General features: G+C 33.9%; 1 protein-coding gene across 2 annotated transcripts; it reads left to right on the top strand.

Moving 5' to 3' along the window:
- The first annotated feature begins 253 nt into the window (after positions 1 to 253).
- LOC117104471 (protein atonal homolog 8-like) lies at positions 254 to 13513 on the top strand. 2 transcript variants are annotated; one of them, XM_033245318.1, is made up of 3 exons: positions 254 to 2386; positions 3271 to 3371; positions 13389 to 13513. In XM_033245318.1, exons 1-3 carry the CDS (start codon positions 1330 to 1332, stop codon positions 13398 to 13400), a joined length of 1170 nt encoding a protein of 389 aa, XP_033101209.1. In that variant the 5' UTR covers positions 254 to 1329; the 3' UTR covers positions 13401 to 13513. The 2 variants fall into 2 exon arrangements, with proteins under 2 accessions (XP_033101209.1, XP_033101210.1); XM_033245319.1 differs by having other exon boundaries at positions 255 to 2386; positions 3271 to 3381.
- Positions 13514 to 15867: the final 2354 nt, after the last annotated feature.

Raw genomic sequence — 15867 nt, 5'->3', positions numbered from 1 at the left:
TCTTGACTTCATTTTATTATTATTCGTTGACTTAACGTTGTATTGTAACATCGTAATGTATAATATAAGGATTGTTGACACAAATGAAATACTATATTATATATATATATATATATATATATTATTTTTGTTTTGTTTTTTCTTGTATTTTTTTTTTTTTTTTTTTTTTTTTGGCGCTGTAATTACATTTAAAAATTAATGTCACTTTGAGTTCTACTGTATATAAATAAAGCACATTTCTAATCAGTAAACGTTTGTTTCAGTCACTTTTAATAATATTATTTTTATAATAACAATTTCGCTTGCTTAATTGATTATAAAACACCTTACAACACACATTAAAACACCAACTCCCGAAACATATTTACATTTTTTTTACATTGACATCATGTTGTTTTGGAAGCGTAAATTAAACTTTACAGTGACGGACGGAGTCTATGGTATAATCATACTTTCTAAAATATGTGGTTTTGTTTTTGCTATTAAACAATTATTATATAACAGCAACAACACCTGGAAATAAATTATGTATCATAATTTGAGAATAATAGTCTTCAACTTAGATCAATGTAACTTTCTTAATTATGCATGTCATTATCTGAAAGGTCGTAGGGTCTCGCTACTGATGAAGAGCTAAATTTGAAACATGAGACAACGGAGACTCATCACATATACCTCCAAAAATAACATACGATCTAGTTTTGAGTTACAGAAAATTAACCTATTTACTGCATTATGACATCTCAAATCAAAGGGGAGTATAAGAGTTAAGGGTCAAAGAGTGACCCGATTTTGATGTGCATGTTGTAATAGACTTATTAAGATTGTAGGGGGCCAACTAGACTCAAACATGCCACAGAACTTTTACTTAATTTACAGAAATACATTCCATGTTATAAACCAGAGGATGCATGTTTGCGTTTCGACGAACACACACACACGTATTCTCTCAGACACATACGGAAATCATATTTTGAATTTTCAAAGTTTTTAATTCAAAACAAAAGAAATAAAATCACTGCTATTTAACTGTTTTGACCGATAGGAAATGTGGAAAGCAAGCGATGATTTGGAACACGGTAATTCATCGAAACAACTTCAAACAACAAAACGGAAGTTATTGTTGCGCTGAATATGATAATGAGTTACGCACTTAGTGTACATCCCAGGTGGTAATTTGCATATTTATTCCCACAACGTGTAAGCATGTACTGTTGTACGAAAACGGCATATTGAAGTTGGTGTTTTTAATTGTTACATGCTAATTGGAATATAAAAGTAATTTATAGGAGCTGATCTTTCTATCTGCGTTAATAAAGAAAGTGTGAAATGCATTCCACGAATTGGGCCCACCACCAGCCAGTGAACGGGACTTCGTATTCACTCGGTGGAAGCAACTCTGAAGCCCAAATCCAGAGAAATATTAATATAGGTGCCGGGCCAGCTGAGTGTTGTTACCGAGCAACCTGTTATTCTGATTCGTGTACAGGTGATGTATATGATAACATGTGGGACACAATTCACCATCCACATTACCCTACAGGTTCCTATGGTATTAGTGGTTCTTTGAGTACGAACGAGGCGAGCATCGCCGTAGGTCAGGCAGTAACAAACAGCAATAGAAATTACATTGGACACGGTAAATCACATCGCGATGGACCAGTGATCCGTGATCCACCGCCTGTAACACGAAGCATACCCCAGCTACCATTTGCACCAGCTTCAAACGACTATAACCCCGTGGTCTTGCCTAAAATAACGAACACAGACGTACATGCGCCGGTGTCGGTGCGACCCATTTCAGTTGGCTTACCAACAACGTACCAACCACCAATAACAATCCCAACATACCCACATCCGAATGCATTCACTATGCCTGCTGTGGTCCAAGCTCCTGCTAGTTTTGAAGTACCCGGGCAATATGTGCCTATTCGTCTGCCGGCGATGTTCAAGCAACCGCCGCCGACAGAAAACATTCAGATTTACAGGCCTCAAAGTCAGAGGGTCGTACCCAGGTCTTACCAAAGTACCAGCGTAAGAGAGCTACTGAAAGCGAAGGCTAGGTATTCCAACAATTATCATTTCTCTCCACTTAGATGTACAAAAAGAGTTAAATCTACCCGTGTCCGGGCTATCCATGCAGCGAATACGGATCTCAATAAGACAAACTCCGAGAAAAGAAGGGTAGCAAATGCAAGGGAGAGAGAACGCGTCAGTAACCTAAACTCGGGATTCGAAAAACTCCGTAAACATTTACCGGGTATAGAAAGATACAAAAATCGAAAGTGTAGTAAAGTGGATACACTACGATTTGCAATTAACTATATTCATCAGCTCGAACGAACATTATGGGAAGATGATATGTGCAAAAACCGTGTAACATCTGGTAAGTATTCGGATTTTCATTGTTATGGAAATAACATTAACATGAAAACACTAATTCACAAGGCAAAAAAAAAAAGAAAGCAGAAATTCAAAGAAACCATACATGTAGCAACACCCCTTTCCCCCAAGAATACCTATACCTTAAATGAACTGACGCAAGATGCAGAAGATGTTCTTAAGTGTGTATATTTAATTATACGTATACGACAAATTATACGTATACGACACTCTTAACAAAATAATAATTTTAAATATATTTTTGTGTTAATCAACATAAGAACTATTTAACTTATGTATTAAGGCGATAATATTCGTTATTAACAAATGCAAAATTAGTACTATGCCCAACTCTGCTTATATTTTGAGGATGAAAGGTAGACAATTTAATGATAAATACATTTAAACATAAATTTATTTTAAGTAAACAGCCAAATGATTCTCGTAGTAAAAAGCAGTGTTTTAATATTTTTCAAGATTTTAAGAGACAATATTATATTTTTAAGAATGTTTTAAAGTTATTATCTAGTTTTCGTGTCAATTCACAATCGAGTAATGATCGTTATATTAGTACAGTAAAGTAAATGTATACCCCGGTTGGAGCTCCTGCTGGGATATCACATGATAATTATGGGTGTGTCTCTATATACATATATAAACACAATTATATATAGGCATATATATGTGTATGTATATATATGTATATATAGGCCTATATGTAATAGATACATAATATATAGATGTAAAATATGTCCTAAACCGCCTTGTTAATGCGTATAAATTTATACCCCAACCGGGGCTCAACCCGGGCTTTCTTCTGCCTGTATTATATGTATTATAGGCCTATATTACTTTATGTATGTAGATATAGGTTCTTATATCCTTTAGCCACAGAGGTCAATCGAGACGTCAGTATATGGCACGTCGTTCCGGTAAATCCTGGCGAATCCGGCCTAGCAAGCCAAGTGACTGGATATAAAGCCTATCAGGTAATATAAGGTAGGCAAATGTAATGTGGATGTTAATGATGGCTATGGTTGATGTTTATATATATATATATGTATGTATACTGTCTCTTATACACATCTAGATGTGTATAAGAGACAGGCATACCCCAGTTCGGGCGGCGGGTCGCGGACGCGAGTGTGTACTCGACATCCGTCCGTGTAATCCACGTCCGTCTACATATATATATAATATATACATATATATAATGTTAAGAATAAGTCTTTGGTGAAATTTATTGGTTATATTATTCTGGGCAACCGAAAACCCTGAGCGTTCGGGTAGCACAGACTTTGGGTCAGTGCGGCAGGCTCCACATGGGCCAAAAGTCAAGTGTACTGTACGGCATTTTAAACTTTATTATAGTCTAGGCTTTTTTTTTTTCATTGATATTTTTTTACTAAAATGATGATGAAGGCCGTTGTTAATAGAGTGATTATGGTACATAGTGTTATGTGCAGTGTTAAAGTTATAGGCCTATGGTTTTGCATCAAAAATGTTCATTCAAACATGCCAACAGCGAATGATTTTTCTTAATACATGGCTCAGATGAAAAAATATATACGTCGAAACCGGCATAAATTACCAATGAAAGCTACTGTAGTTTTCGTTATACTTTGTTAACGAAGTTTCACATAGTTTTAAATAAATTGAAGTCAAAATAAATTTGTTGAGCTGAACTTAAAGATACTCAATTATACATAGTTGAATGCTCATTTACAATGATAGATAAGAGATTGAAAACATATATTTAAATTGATTACCAGCCAATTTAAGGATCTGCAAAAGAATACTACACAGGTATTATTTAACACTGTTAATTATTTTTTCTCTTAAATTTCTAATTGTAAGTTAATATCTTTACTTAAAATTAAGCAATTCAAAGAAATTAATTTGTTTTTATGATGGACAGTATATCTTTAAACAAAAGACTCAATGTTCAACCCGTGTCTTATTGAATTTTATTTTGGTTATTAAAGTAGTCTTATGTCCTCATGTGACGTGTTTAAGAGACTGTAATGCTAAAGTAAATATTATAATGACGCAATGGATTGTCTTCTAATGTTAATCATGGTCACATATAAAGTTAAATTGATTTATGTAGAGTATATATTTAAATAATTAAAACCATTTCACAGTACTTGTAATCAATTCTGAAATTGTATGCACTTTTGGTTTCGATTATTCGACTCGGAAACCCTACATTAGTAAGAAAAGAATTGCCCTTAAGTCAAAAGTTTAGTTTTCACATTAATTTAAAATGTCGCAGAAAGTGAAGTGGACGTAACATGAGCGGATAAAATGAATGTACAGAAACAATACGGATTTAATTTGTTGAATTATGTAGAATAATAAAGGATGGGTAATTGGCGGCAATATGCCATTATGCTGATAGTTGTTTCCCCTTAAAGCAGGACCATCGCAATGAAGTGCCGATAACCACGCGAGGGGAGGCTTTTGACAAGTGGTGATTTGGCGCACCTGCGTGAGGAGAACCATGTTTGTTTGCTGTATATTTGTTAAAATAATTCGTGACGTAACTACTTTAGCTTAGGAAGTCTAGGAATATGTCATTTGAATGTCAAACAAATATAATTAGGCCTACTGTAAATCTAGAAAATTATCACTCCCACAAAATTGAACGAAATTATAATAGGTCTATATAGTCTCATATAATTATTAGTTCCAAATAACTAGTTGTATAGTTTGCCTAATTACAATTACCGTAAAACATGTTATGAATATTTTATTTTCTAAATATTTTCCTAATAATGTAATTATTAAGCAAACAAATCTTTTCTACTATATTTCGACATCATTCACACACGTATTGAATAATGCAATGTAGGCAAAGTATTTAATATAAATTAAAAGAAGTGTAGAAAGAATATATGTAATTCGATTAAATATGATTAAAAGAAACTCCGGAAAGTTAACGAAAATAAGTTAACGAAAATACAAATAGACTGATATAGATATGATTTGTTTCTACTAACTATAATTGGTCTATTTGCAACAACAAAAGGAGCCATAATTATTATATAGTAAATTACTTCGGGGAAAACACTGAAAGCTTTGCAATTAAGAGTGGAATAACTTTTTTAAAAATGCTGAAATGCTAAAGCTGATTTTTTTTTTTTCCATATTTCTTGTATGGAATTATCATGTGTTATTCTGGTATGAGCAATATGTGTCAGCTTATTTGTATTTACTGTTGTTTTTCCATGTTACCAAAAACGAAACGCCAGCCGTCATGTATCAAGCGCGCAGCTGTCCTCAGAGGTAGTCATTGGCTATCAGCAGATGGCCATATTAGCGCGCCACCACACCTTACCCTCATCTGCATGATTTCCCGAAAAACGGAACCCGAAATCATAGAACGTAATAGGAAAAGGTTAGAGAGACAACAGATGGCCAGAATGGGTTCCACAGGCTTGCCTCCAGTCATCTGTGTTATTACAACAGCACAAATTGAACAAAATCGGTGCAAAATTGACCGCAACAATTGCTGTGTTTTCCAAATAATTATTATCATAACGCTTCGAGATATATTTATAATCCAACCTTTAATCTTTCCTCTGATTGGACGTTTCTGAATTCGTTTTGTACGCTAAAAACTAACTTAATTAAAAAACTATCACCGATGGTTTGATGACGTTGCAGTCGCTATGTTTGTTGTCGCCCTTTGACGAAATATGACAGTTTTACTCGAACCATAATTGATAATCATAATCCACCATCTTTTCATGATGGGCATGCGCAGTAGGCCTATACCTTTTTGTTAATATACATTTGATATAATAATGGCATTTTTAACGACTTATATAATAAAAAGGCCTATAGCTTGCTCCTAAAATGTTTAAACTTTACGAAATATTCTTTTATAATTATATTTATTTCGTTTATGTTGTATTAATTAATAATAATAATAAATAATAAAGTTCTTAATCGTTCTGAATCGACAGAACAAGTGGTTGTCATTGACTATTTGAGTAGTTGACAAGATTCAACTGTGCAAAACAAAGGGAGGACGCTAGAGAAAAAATAATAATAATACAGTATATTAATGTTGTGAAACTGTTTCAAAAAACATTTACAAAAATATGTTTGCAAAGATTAAATATGTAGGCCTTAGAGCTTATGGCTGGAGTATTAAAATGAAAAAAAAAATTAGGCATATAAGCCTACTTTTATTTAATTTTCTAAAAAATAGCTATTTTTGCAGTAGGCCTATGTCATTATGGTATACGTTATTAACAGTGGCGTACCTAGGTGTCTTTTAATTGGGAGGGGGCTGATGGGGGCGTGGAGGTGAAGTGCAGGGGCTCGATGATTAGGTGAGGGGCGCTAGGTCGCAATATAAGGTGATTTGAAATGATTTGTAACTCGGCTTACTTGAGCGTGATTTTTAGGGGCGACTGGGGAGCGTGAGTATTTTTGGTGGAGCGTGCCCATCCCCCTCCCCCATGAGCACCCCTATATACGCCACAAGTTATTAAGCCTATAGAAAAACTAGATAGATAAACTGTGATTGAATGTATCATCTAAGTAGCCAGTATCCATATTTACCAGTACCTATATGTTGTATCATGCAACTATTTTAGACCACTTTGCAAACAGTGGGACGATGTTAGTTCAGCATTTTCACGCCGTATTTTGAATAGTATGCGTTAGAACCCCGGTGATTTGGTAGGCCACAATGCTAGGCCGTTAAAGCTGGACGGAAACTTAAGCGATAAACACACCTGTCTCCCGAAGCAGCCTGCCCCGCGTGGCAGGTTTAACATTCATCCGCCCTGCTGTGAGCAGAGTCAGTATAATTGCAAGTAATTTGCAAGAATTTGTCGAAGATGAATAGCTGTTACGAATGTATCTCGGTGGAAGAAATAAATAGAAGTGATAGAATAAAAAACATTTTAAAACAAAATAGATATTTTATTCCATAAAAAAAATTTAAGCCTAATAATGCACGTTACTTAGTTTTTATGATAAGTATTCAAAGTAACAAAATTAATTGGTAGTTTTGAATAATTCGTTTAATTATCACATCATATGCAAATTTATAAATAATAGGCCAGATACACTTTTTCCTTGCACGTCCATACACAGTTTAAAGGCATTAATAAAATAGTATTATACCGTTAGTACGGTCCGCAAACATAATATTAATGCATTTATTTTAATTGCCTCAACGAATTCTTAACCAATATTTGCAAAATGAAGTCATTAATTTTAGTTTTCGTTTCTGAATATAATCAAAATAGCCAAACGTAGCAACAGTATTGAGTATAGGCCTATGCCGCCATTTAATGAATTAAAATAATATGCAATGTACATACAATTTACAATAAGAAAACTTAGCCAAATATCCATTGGGGGCGGTGTTTAAATGAAAGATAGTTTCTTTTTATCCCGTTCAAACCGCCACGGACATAATATAGAACACATTAGAGATTAAGGTATATACACATACTTTCTGTCATTTAAAAAGTTTAGGCTTATTTGTATTTGGATTTAAACAAACAATGGTATTGGTTTCCTAAAAGGGTGTAACGTGTGCTTTCTGCTTCAGTATACGTAGGCCTACATAAACGGTCGTTAAAACTCCGTGGTGTTAGTACTGTACACACTTATCTCATCGATGACCGCCTATAAATGAATAGTGCATGCGTACGATATCGAAATGCGATTGTTTATAAGTTTATTGATACAAACAAGTAGCGTGTCTGGTAAATACGCCTGACCGACGCGATGTTCCTGTGGCAATGGATCGAATACCTTGCGGTGTTAGCCTAATTCTTACGCCAGGCAGCTTTCTGTGCCAGCGTTCCTTATTAACCTTTAAATCTTAATCATTAACAAGAAATTACATGTAAATCAGTATTTAATACTGGCGAGTGAACGAGCCGACGAGGTAATTATAGAATGTCCGCACAATTACAGCACTACCTGTACAAATACATACCTCATGTTACCCCCGTGTATCATCCCAATTTACCCAATCTACAAAAAAGAAAGTTTGTTTGAACAAAGAAAAGGGTTCAGTAAGCAAGGCCTATACCGCAAGACTTCGAATTGAAGCCCTTTTTATTTATTTATTTATTTATTTATTTTTTTTTTTTTTTTGCAAACTTTGGATGGGCTTCTTTTCGAGGCCACTTTTGCAAAGTAAAGAGGGGGCTGTAAATTTTGGAAATTAGTACTTTAAAACAATAAATAGGGCCACTGTAACATTATCCTGTGTCATGGAGTGTTTTATCGGCATTAAATCACCTAAACTACTGTATGAACCAAGCATGTTTTTAATTTTTTTTTAATTCATGTACAGTGTATGTGCTGTACTATCTCGAAAAGAAGCCCATGAGCTTCTTTTCGAGATGGGCTTCTTTTCGAGACTAATTTTGCAAACTGAAGAGGTGGGCTTCAATTCGAGATGGGTTTCTTCTTGAGATTAAGCCCATTGGGCTTCAATTCGAGGTTTTATGTTATTAAAACCATTTTCATCAATTTATTTCGAAACAAATGTTTTTGGTATAGGCAGGCTACATCCACAAGCAACGAATATTAACTATATAAAAACATAATGCCTCCCTAATAACAACCACAAGAAATTATTATGACATTTGTGAATGTTGCGAAAAGTTGTAGCTTGTTAAAAACGTTATTTATTTATTGGAAATTGAGTTATAAATGCATATTGGTTTAAATATCAAGAAAAACCAACGCCAAAGTAACTATAACTTTATTACAACTACAAATTGTTAGCTAGCTATAGATACCAGGATGACTAATATAATATTAGATAATGGAATCTACATCTATCTGTACCATATATATAATACATAGCCATGTAATTTTATAATTATGAAAGTCTGATTCGATTATTCGTTTACCAAAAATAAGTCGAAATTGATATAATGTTAAATTTAAAAAGGCCAGTTTAACTTTATCAGGATGCTTTTAACCCTGGTTAAGATTAATTATACCCTGATAAAAAGGGTGTACACTATTCTGTCTGTGTGGTGTGGAGTAGGTAAAGTGGTTTAGTTTCCACCCAGCTTTATATTTATTTATTTAGGCCTATCATTTAATTATTTATTTTTGTTGGGTGTAACATTTTGTCAGAAATATTGCGTAGACTATTTAGTTCAAGTTTTATTTAAGAATTATTGTCGAACATTTATTTATTTATTATTTATTTCTTTATTCTTTATACTGGGAAAAACCACAGGGTGTCTAATTGACATAGATATAGATTGAGTTAACATGACGAATGGGCTAAAAAATTTATAATTTTCGTTCTTGATATTACATCTTACGAAATGTAACGATAAAAAAATTATGATGCACAATATAAACCTAGCAGACGCAATGCATATACTATTTAAGGAATTAGGTTCAGGACACACTAACATATTTTTATGTAGGAGATTTATAGACACGTGACCAAATGTCGTGTTTTTTCATCTTTCGGTTGTATAGTTTAATATGCATCTGTATTAATACTAACCATGAAGATCTGTATTATATGGAATTGGTAAGCCCATCTATCCCTGCAGACAAGGTGTCATTAGCAAATATCATAACAAATTCAAGCCCGGCATGGTTGATTTTTTACAAAATCGAAAGCTTTTTCTTCTCTCCTAAACGGACCGCCAACGTCGAAAAAAGAAAAGACAATTGAGTCCTGACCTAGGGCTAGACTGTCCTGTCCACAACCTAGACAGCGGGCCTCCCCGACATAGCCACGCGACAGCTCCCTGTCAGATATTGCCCATGACTGTGGTACAACCTTTGGACCGGCGCCTCTAGGCCCAAAACGCTACATAGCTTCCATCGATCCTCACCGCAAATTCGTCGCGTGTTCCTTGCCTGTAGTGGTCAAAAAACAATGTAAATTCTTTATGCCAAACATGTCCAGTTGTGTACATTTTGCACCTGTGTACATTCATGTTAATTGGACTGAGGGTAACTAAGTTATATTGCCTGGGCGGAGAGAGCAACTTACCGAAAACAAACAAAGCCATCAACTTGAATTTCAGCATGTCAGAAATAATTTGGAGTTAATCATCAATTGAATTGGTTTGCTTGCCACTGGTTGATTTTTTTATACTCTCTTTTTGCATCAAGTATAACAATGAAAAGTAGTACAAAAACTTGTATTGCGGTCATTTGACATTGCTTTTAATTTTTTGCTATTATTTTGTCATTATTATTGTTGACATTAGTGTGATTGTGTATTTTAGTTCTTGCTCCGATAGTAGTTATTATTGTTTTAAGATTGTCATTTTCATTGTTATCATCAATATCAATAGGCATTCCTCTCATTTTCGTCGGCGCTTTTTGTAAAATAATAAGCAATAATAAATAGGTCCCTAAGAAATTATCAAAACCATCCTCACACCGTCATTATTACCCAACCATCATCAAAAACAATAAAACATGTGGTCGCTAATGTCAAAATGTGTGATAGTAAATTAGAAATGCAATGTTTAATCGAATCTGCTTTGGTTATTTTTTTCTATTAAATATTTTATAACAGGCTGCATATTTTAACACTAGAATGTTTTAACCCTACTTTGCTCCATTAACATCGTTATATTTCTGATCTCCTCAGAAATGATTTTTTGAAAAAAATAAACAGAAATTAGGTTTTTAATTACACTCTGCAAAAATATGTTATTAGGCACATTCATATTCATATCCACACGTGTGTACATTACTGGATGTAACCGTATATGTATAAATGTAGAACAGATCAACTAGTTCTAATTTGTAAATAATATCAAACATGGATTTTATTTTTCTCAATAGGCCTATTCATGTGCACCATTATCGAGGGGAAATATATCTTTTAACACTACGGTCTACCGTAGTGGCGCATTCAAATTCATATCCACACGTGGATGTAATCAAATTAGTAGAAATTGACAAACAATATATAGGTCATAATGTTATCTATATGAAAACAAATGAAACAATCGGACATGACGTATTATCAGAGGTGTCAGACACCCTCGTGTGCTATTTGAATTGCATTTTATCACAACCATATTGCATGATATTAATCCCAAAATATTACATTGTAAACCTACATAAAAGAGTTACTGGTTTCACTTATTTATCAAATTCAATTCCATATAAGTGATTTGGTCGAGCTGTCGTATATATTATTTTCCTCAATATATATTATTTTCCTCAATATATATTATTGGGACATCCCTATCAAGGTGACAGTTCCATGAAACGAGGGGAAATATATCTTTGAACACTACGGCCCGGCCACTCCTATTAAGGAGATATCCCTATTAAGGGGACGGGACACGTTCTCTAGTGTGCCAAATGGTCAGATCAATAGATTTGTAAGCCCTTGAGGAAACACTTTCTTAAATTGTTCCAATTTAGTTTAATTTATATTTTAACTAGTTCTTAGATCAACTGAAATGAAATTATAAAGAATATATGTCCTCATTTTGATTACTCGTGACAAAACCAATATTTTATTTAATTTTACGTTTTTGGTTATTGTCCCCTTAATAGGGTACCCCAGTTAAGAAAACATTCTTATTAAGGGGGAATATTTTTTCATTCGAATTTGTCCCATTAATAGGGGTTCTATTGTAGTTATATATAATACTATACATATATAAACATAAAAAAGAAATGGTACAGTCTCTTATTGATTTGCCTCAAAAAACGAGTATATTTTGAAAAATAATCGAATTACTTAATTAATTTAATTGAAGTTTAGGGACTTCCGATTTAATGTAAATAATATGCAGCTTTAATGTAAATAATATAATTATTTGATAATGAGAATTTTAGTCAGCGAAAAAAACTGTAGAATATTTTGGTTATAAACAGGGAACAGTTTTTTCAAGGCTTATTGTAGGCCTGTGTATTTTGATTTTGTATAACGAGTCCTACATTAATACAGCTTTATCTTCTAGAAAGGATGTTGTTAAATAAATATCTTTACAGCAAAATATAAACAGACAAGAATTTGTTATTTCTATGGAAGTTTTATTGTTTGTTTAATCACTCGTAGGCTTACTTTGGGGTTTGATTTATACCTGCATAATTAAATTTTAAGCAAGTTATGACTGACCTCAATTTTACATAAATAGACCAAGTTCTGAATAATAGACGAAGAGATGTCAGCAATTTAAAAAATCTGTGCTTATTCGGTCAACAACCGATCATATTTTAAATCACAATATAATGTTGTCACGGTATAAAATATAATTAATAACACTAACAAAAAAAAAAACAGCGAAATTGACTGCATATCCCACATCCGCATGCAAAAAGTATTCGGTAAAAATTCACTCGAGCTTAACACAACAAATATGTCCCGACAACCAGGTGCTCAGAAACCATGTATCAGATTTAAAAATCTCTGACTAGCACGTTTGTATATGCTGACCATTTCCCTTTTCTTGCAAAGATCTGTGCCCAAATAGCCACCGTCCCCTGCGATTTAGGTCACTCTGGAGGGAGTGAGACTACCATTATTTTCGTGCTTCCAAATCATGTGTTTATATCACGATTCAGTAGTAGTTTTTACTAGAAGAATGCCAAGTGTAATTAACTTTTTAAACACAGTGTTGTATTCGATAGTTAAAAAAAAACATATGAAGTTGATACACGGACATATTTTGAATGTCAATAGGCAATATTTATTCAGACTTTAAAAAGTACTTTATTGACTAACTTTATACAATTACACAAGCATAGACAGCAGCAGCAGCAGCTGGCAGAAGCTTATGTAATACTGATTTGTATAAAATTAAGTCAGTGAAGTAATGAAAGTGTTATATTATATGAGACTCGACCGATTTCAGGATGCATTCCTGTGACGCCAGCATTAAGCTGTAGAGATACTTTGAGAACAAAATTATAGTATGCAGGGCTTTCGGACAAAAAAAAATAATATAGGAAAATTACAATTTAGTACGTGGACATCGTGTAAATCATCCTTATTTTATTTTTTCTTTCAGATATACTCGTGAACGTGGAGGATGATACGTGTTGAAAGTGTTAATTTTCCTAGAATCGTGATACAGGCGTGATGTTGGCCATTTATTTTAAAAGAGCAATACATAGTAATATGGAAGAAAATGAACAAGTGGCATATCAAAATATATTTCTACTGTATATACATTCACTACAAGCATTGCGGAATGAGATGATTTTTTTGCTTCGTAATCTGCAAGCAGATTTTATTTTATTTTAAAACTTTTAGGAGAATAGATTTGAAATTTAATGCAGAAAAATATTTGCTTGATATTCAGTACAAGAAAATTTTAAACTATATTTAGTTGAAATTTACTGAAAAAAAATAAAGGAAATTTTATTTCGAAATTACAGTTGATATTTACTGAAAAAATAAAGGAAATGTTATTTCGAACATTATTTTATGTACCGGTAGTATATATACAATTTAAACGTAGAGCTATAACTATATAGAAAGTACTATTTGGTACTGCTTAGAAAATATGTTTATTTATATCATTTACGAAGTAAACTATTAATACTATACCTCCAGATTGTGAATATATATCTTTGTGTCCTGGTCGGGCTGCAAATACACATACAAAAATAATCGCCACTGAGAAACCATCATCGGATGGAATATGCAATTTATTAAATGACGAAAATTAACAATCAGTTAGTAATATAATAATACAGACTAAACCCATAACATTAAAATAATAGTTGTATCACTACAGTAAATTTATAGTTACGGATTTCCGTATCTCACCGTAACCCGTAAACATGCATTAAATTATAAACACAAAAACGCCTATCTTAAATCGGCATAGGCCAGAAAATAGCAGAAGGTTGTACATTGGGTAGCCTGTAAACAAGTACTGTATGCATTAAATATGATTGAAAATAATTATACAATATTGAAAGTAATCATCATTGTTCCATACAGTTCACCTGAGTCTGGGTATCCACAGTTAGTGGGAGAGCTGATACTAGTATCATGATTATGATAAGCGGTCACAATATACACAAATTTAGTGGCGCGCGTATGGATAAGAGTATTGAAAATGGCTGCGGAGGTGAAGTGGGAAGGCTTGATGATTAAATGAGATGGTGCTAGCTACGAAGATAAGATTATATGAGGTGAGGGTTAACTACTTGACCATACATTATTTAATTCGGAAATGTCAAATGGGAGGGGAGGGGATGGGGGTGGGGATGGCGACCTTTTTTGGGGGGAAGGGAGTGGAGGCGCACCCCCAAAAATATGTCACTGTTTTTATGTAATTTAATTGGTTTTTCCATGAGGTTTAATGATCTGACGGGGGAATTCTGGATTTGATTTTTGTTTTTGCTTTACTTCAATTTGTATTTTAATGTATTTTATTATTCAGATTGCCAATAATGTTTAGTTGTATAGACCTGTGTAGGCTATTATATATATTATAATATTAAAAATGTATGTACAGTAGCCTATATGAAACATGTTGGGGAAAATCGGTTTGTCGCAGTTTGTCCATTCAAGTCCTGATCCTCATGAAAAAACAAACTAAATTACATAAAAAATATCATTTTAATTGCAATGAGAAACTGTACCGAAATATCAAGAAGTCACGAGCAGACAACCTTTTCTGGAAAAGCTAATACAGTTCTCCACTTTTCGGTGGCCTTGGTTAAACACCTATCTTTAATTTTTATAATATTTTTTTGTTATTTGAAGACCAAATCATGAAGACATTGGTTCCTAAAATGGGGTCTTTAATTGAAGGGAGACCGTTAATAAACAGAGGGCGCTGTTAGTCAATCGCAGAGTGAATTGTCTCGTATTCTCTTCTTTTTTCTTTTTTTTTCTTTTTCAAGATTATGTCGTGCTCGAGAGATATCAGCATGATAGTGCCACTGTGTTGGCCTATAGTGCACGATACAAATACAGCTGGGCATATGCACTTGCAGTGGCGTATCTAGGAGTCTCGAAATGGGGTCTAAAGTGGAGTGGATTGGGGAGGTGGGGGAGGGGCTCGTTGATTACGTGAAGGGAGCTAAGGATTTTCAATGGGTGGGGGCGAGTAGGGAAGCATTTCCGGTTTTGGGACGTTCGCACCCTGTAGATACGCCACTGTGCGCATGACGTTTTAAGTATATGTTTAAGCTTAAGCACCTCTTGTATTAAAAATACACCTCCACCTTATGCCCATGCTTAAGAAAAGGGCAAAATGGACCGTCAGGTATATCCAGAAAGAACCTAAGCCAATCTGAATCTCCACAAAAGAATTACCAAGCGGCTTGTAAACACCAACATAGACGATAGACTCCTTACCAGGCACACAGTACCATACTATGCGTAACGCAAGTATTTCAACTAGCGTTTAATGTGATTCTACTATTTTATGTGAGCACTGTACCCGGACCCATGTGATTACGGACATTGAACTTTTTGCTCGTACTTTTTCGCGCGGGCTGCGATGCCCATGTAATATAATTATATAT

The sequence above is a fragment of the Anneissia japonica genome, unplaced genomic scaffold (assembly GCF_011630105.1).
Source record: "Anneissia japonica isolate Jap-2015-1 unplaced genomic scaffold, ASM1163010v1 scaffold3176_len37596_cov158, whole genome shotgun sequence".
In the NCBI taxonomy this organism is placed as follows: Eukaryota; Metazoa; Echinodermata; class Crinoidea; order Comatulida; family Comatulidae; genus Anneissia; species Anneissia japonica.
Note: the sequence above shows the minus strand (reverse complement) of the source record. Positions and strands in the feature narration are given on the sequence as shown.

Excerpts from the sequence above, each read along its gene's own strand:
- LOC117104471 (XM_033245318.1), top strand. The coding sequence starts at position 1,330 with ATGCATTCCACGAATTGGGCCCACCACCAGCCAGTGAACGGGACTTCG. Across the intron at positions 2,387-3,270 it reads CAAAAACCGTGTAACATCTG|CCACAGAGGTCAATCGAGAC; the intron begins GTAAGTATTCGG and ends TATATCCTTTAG.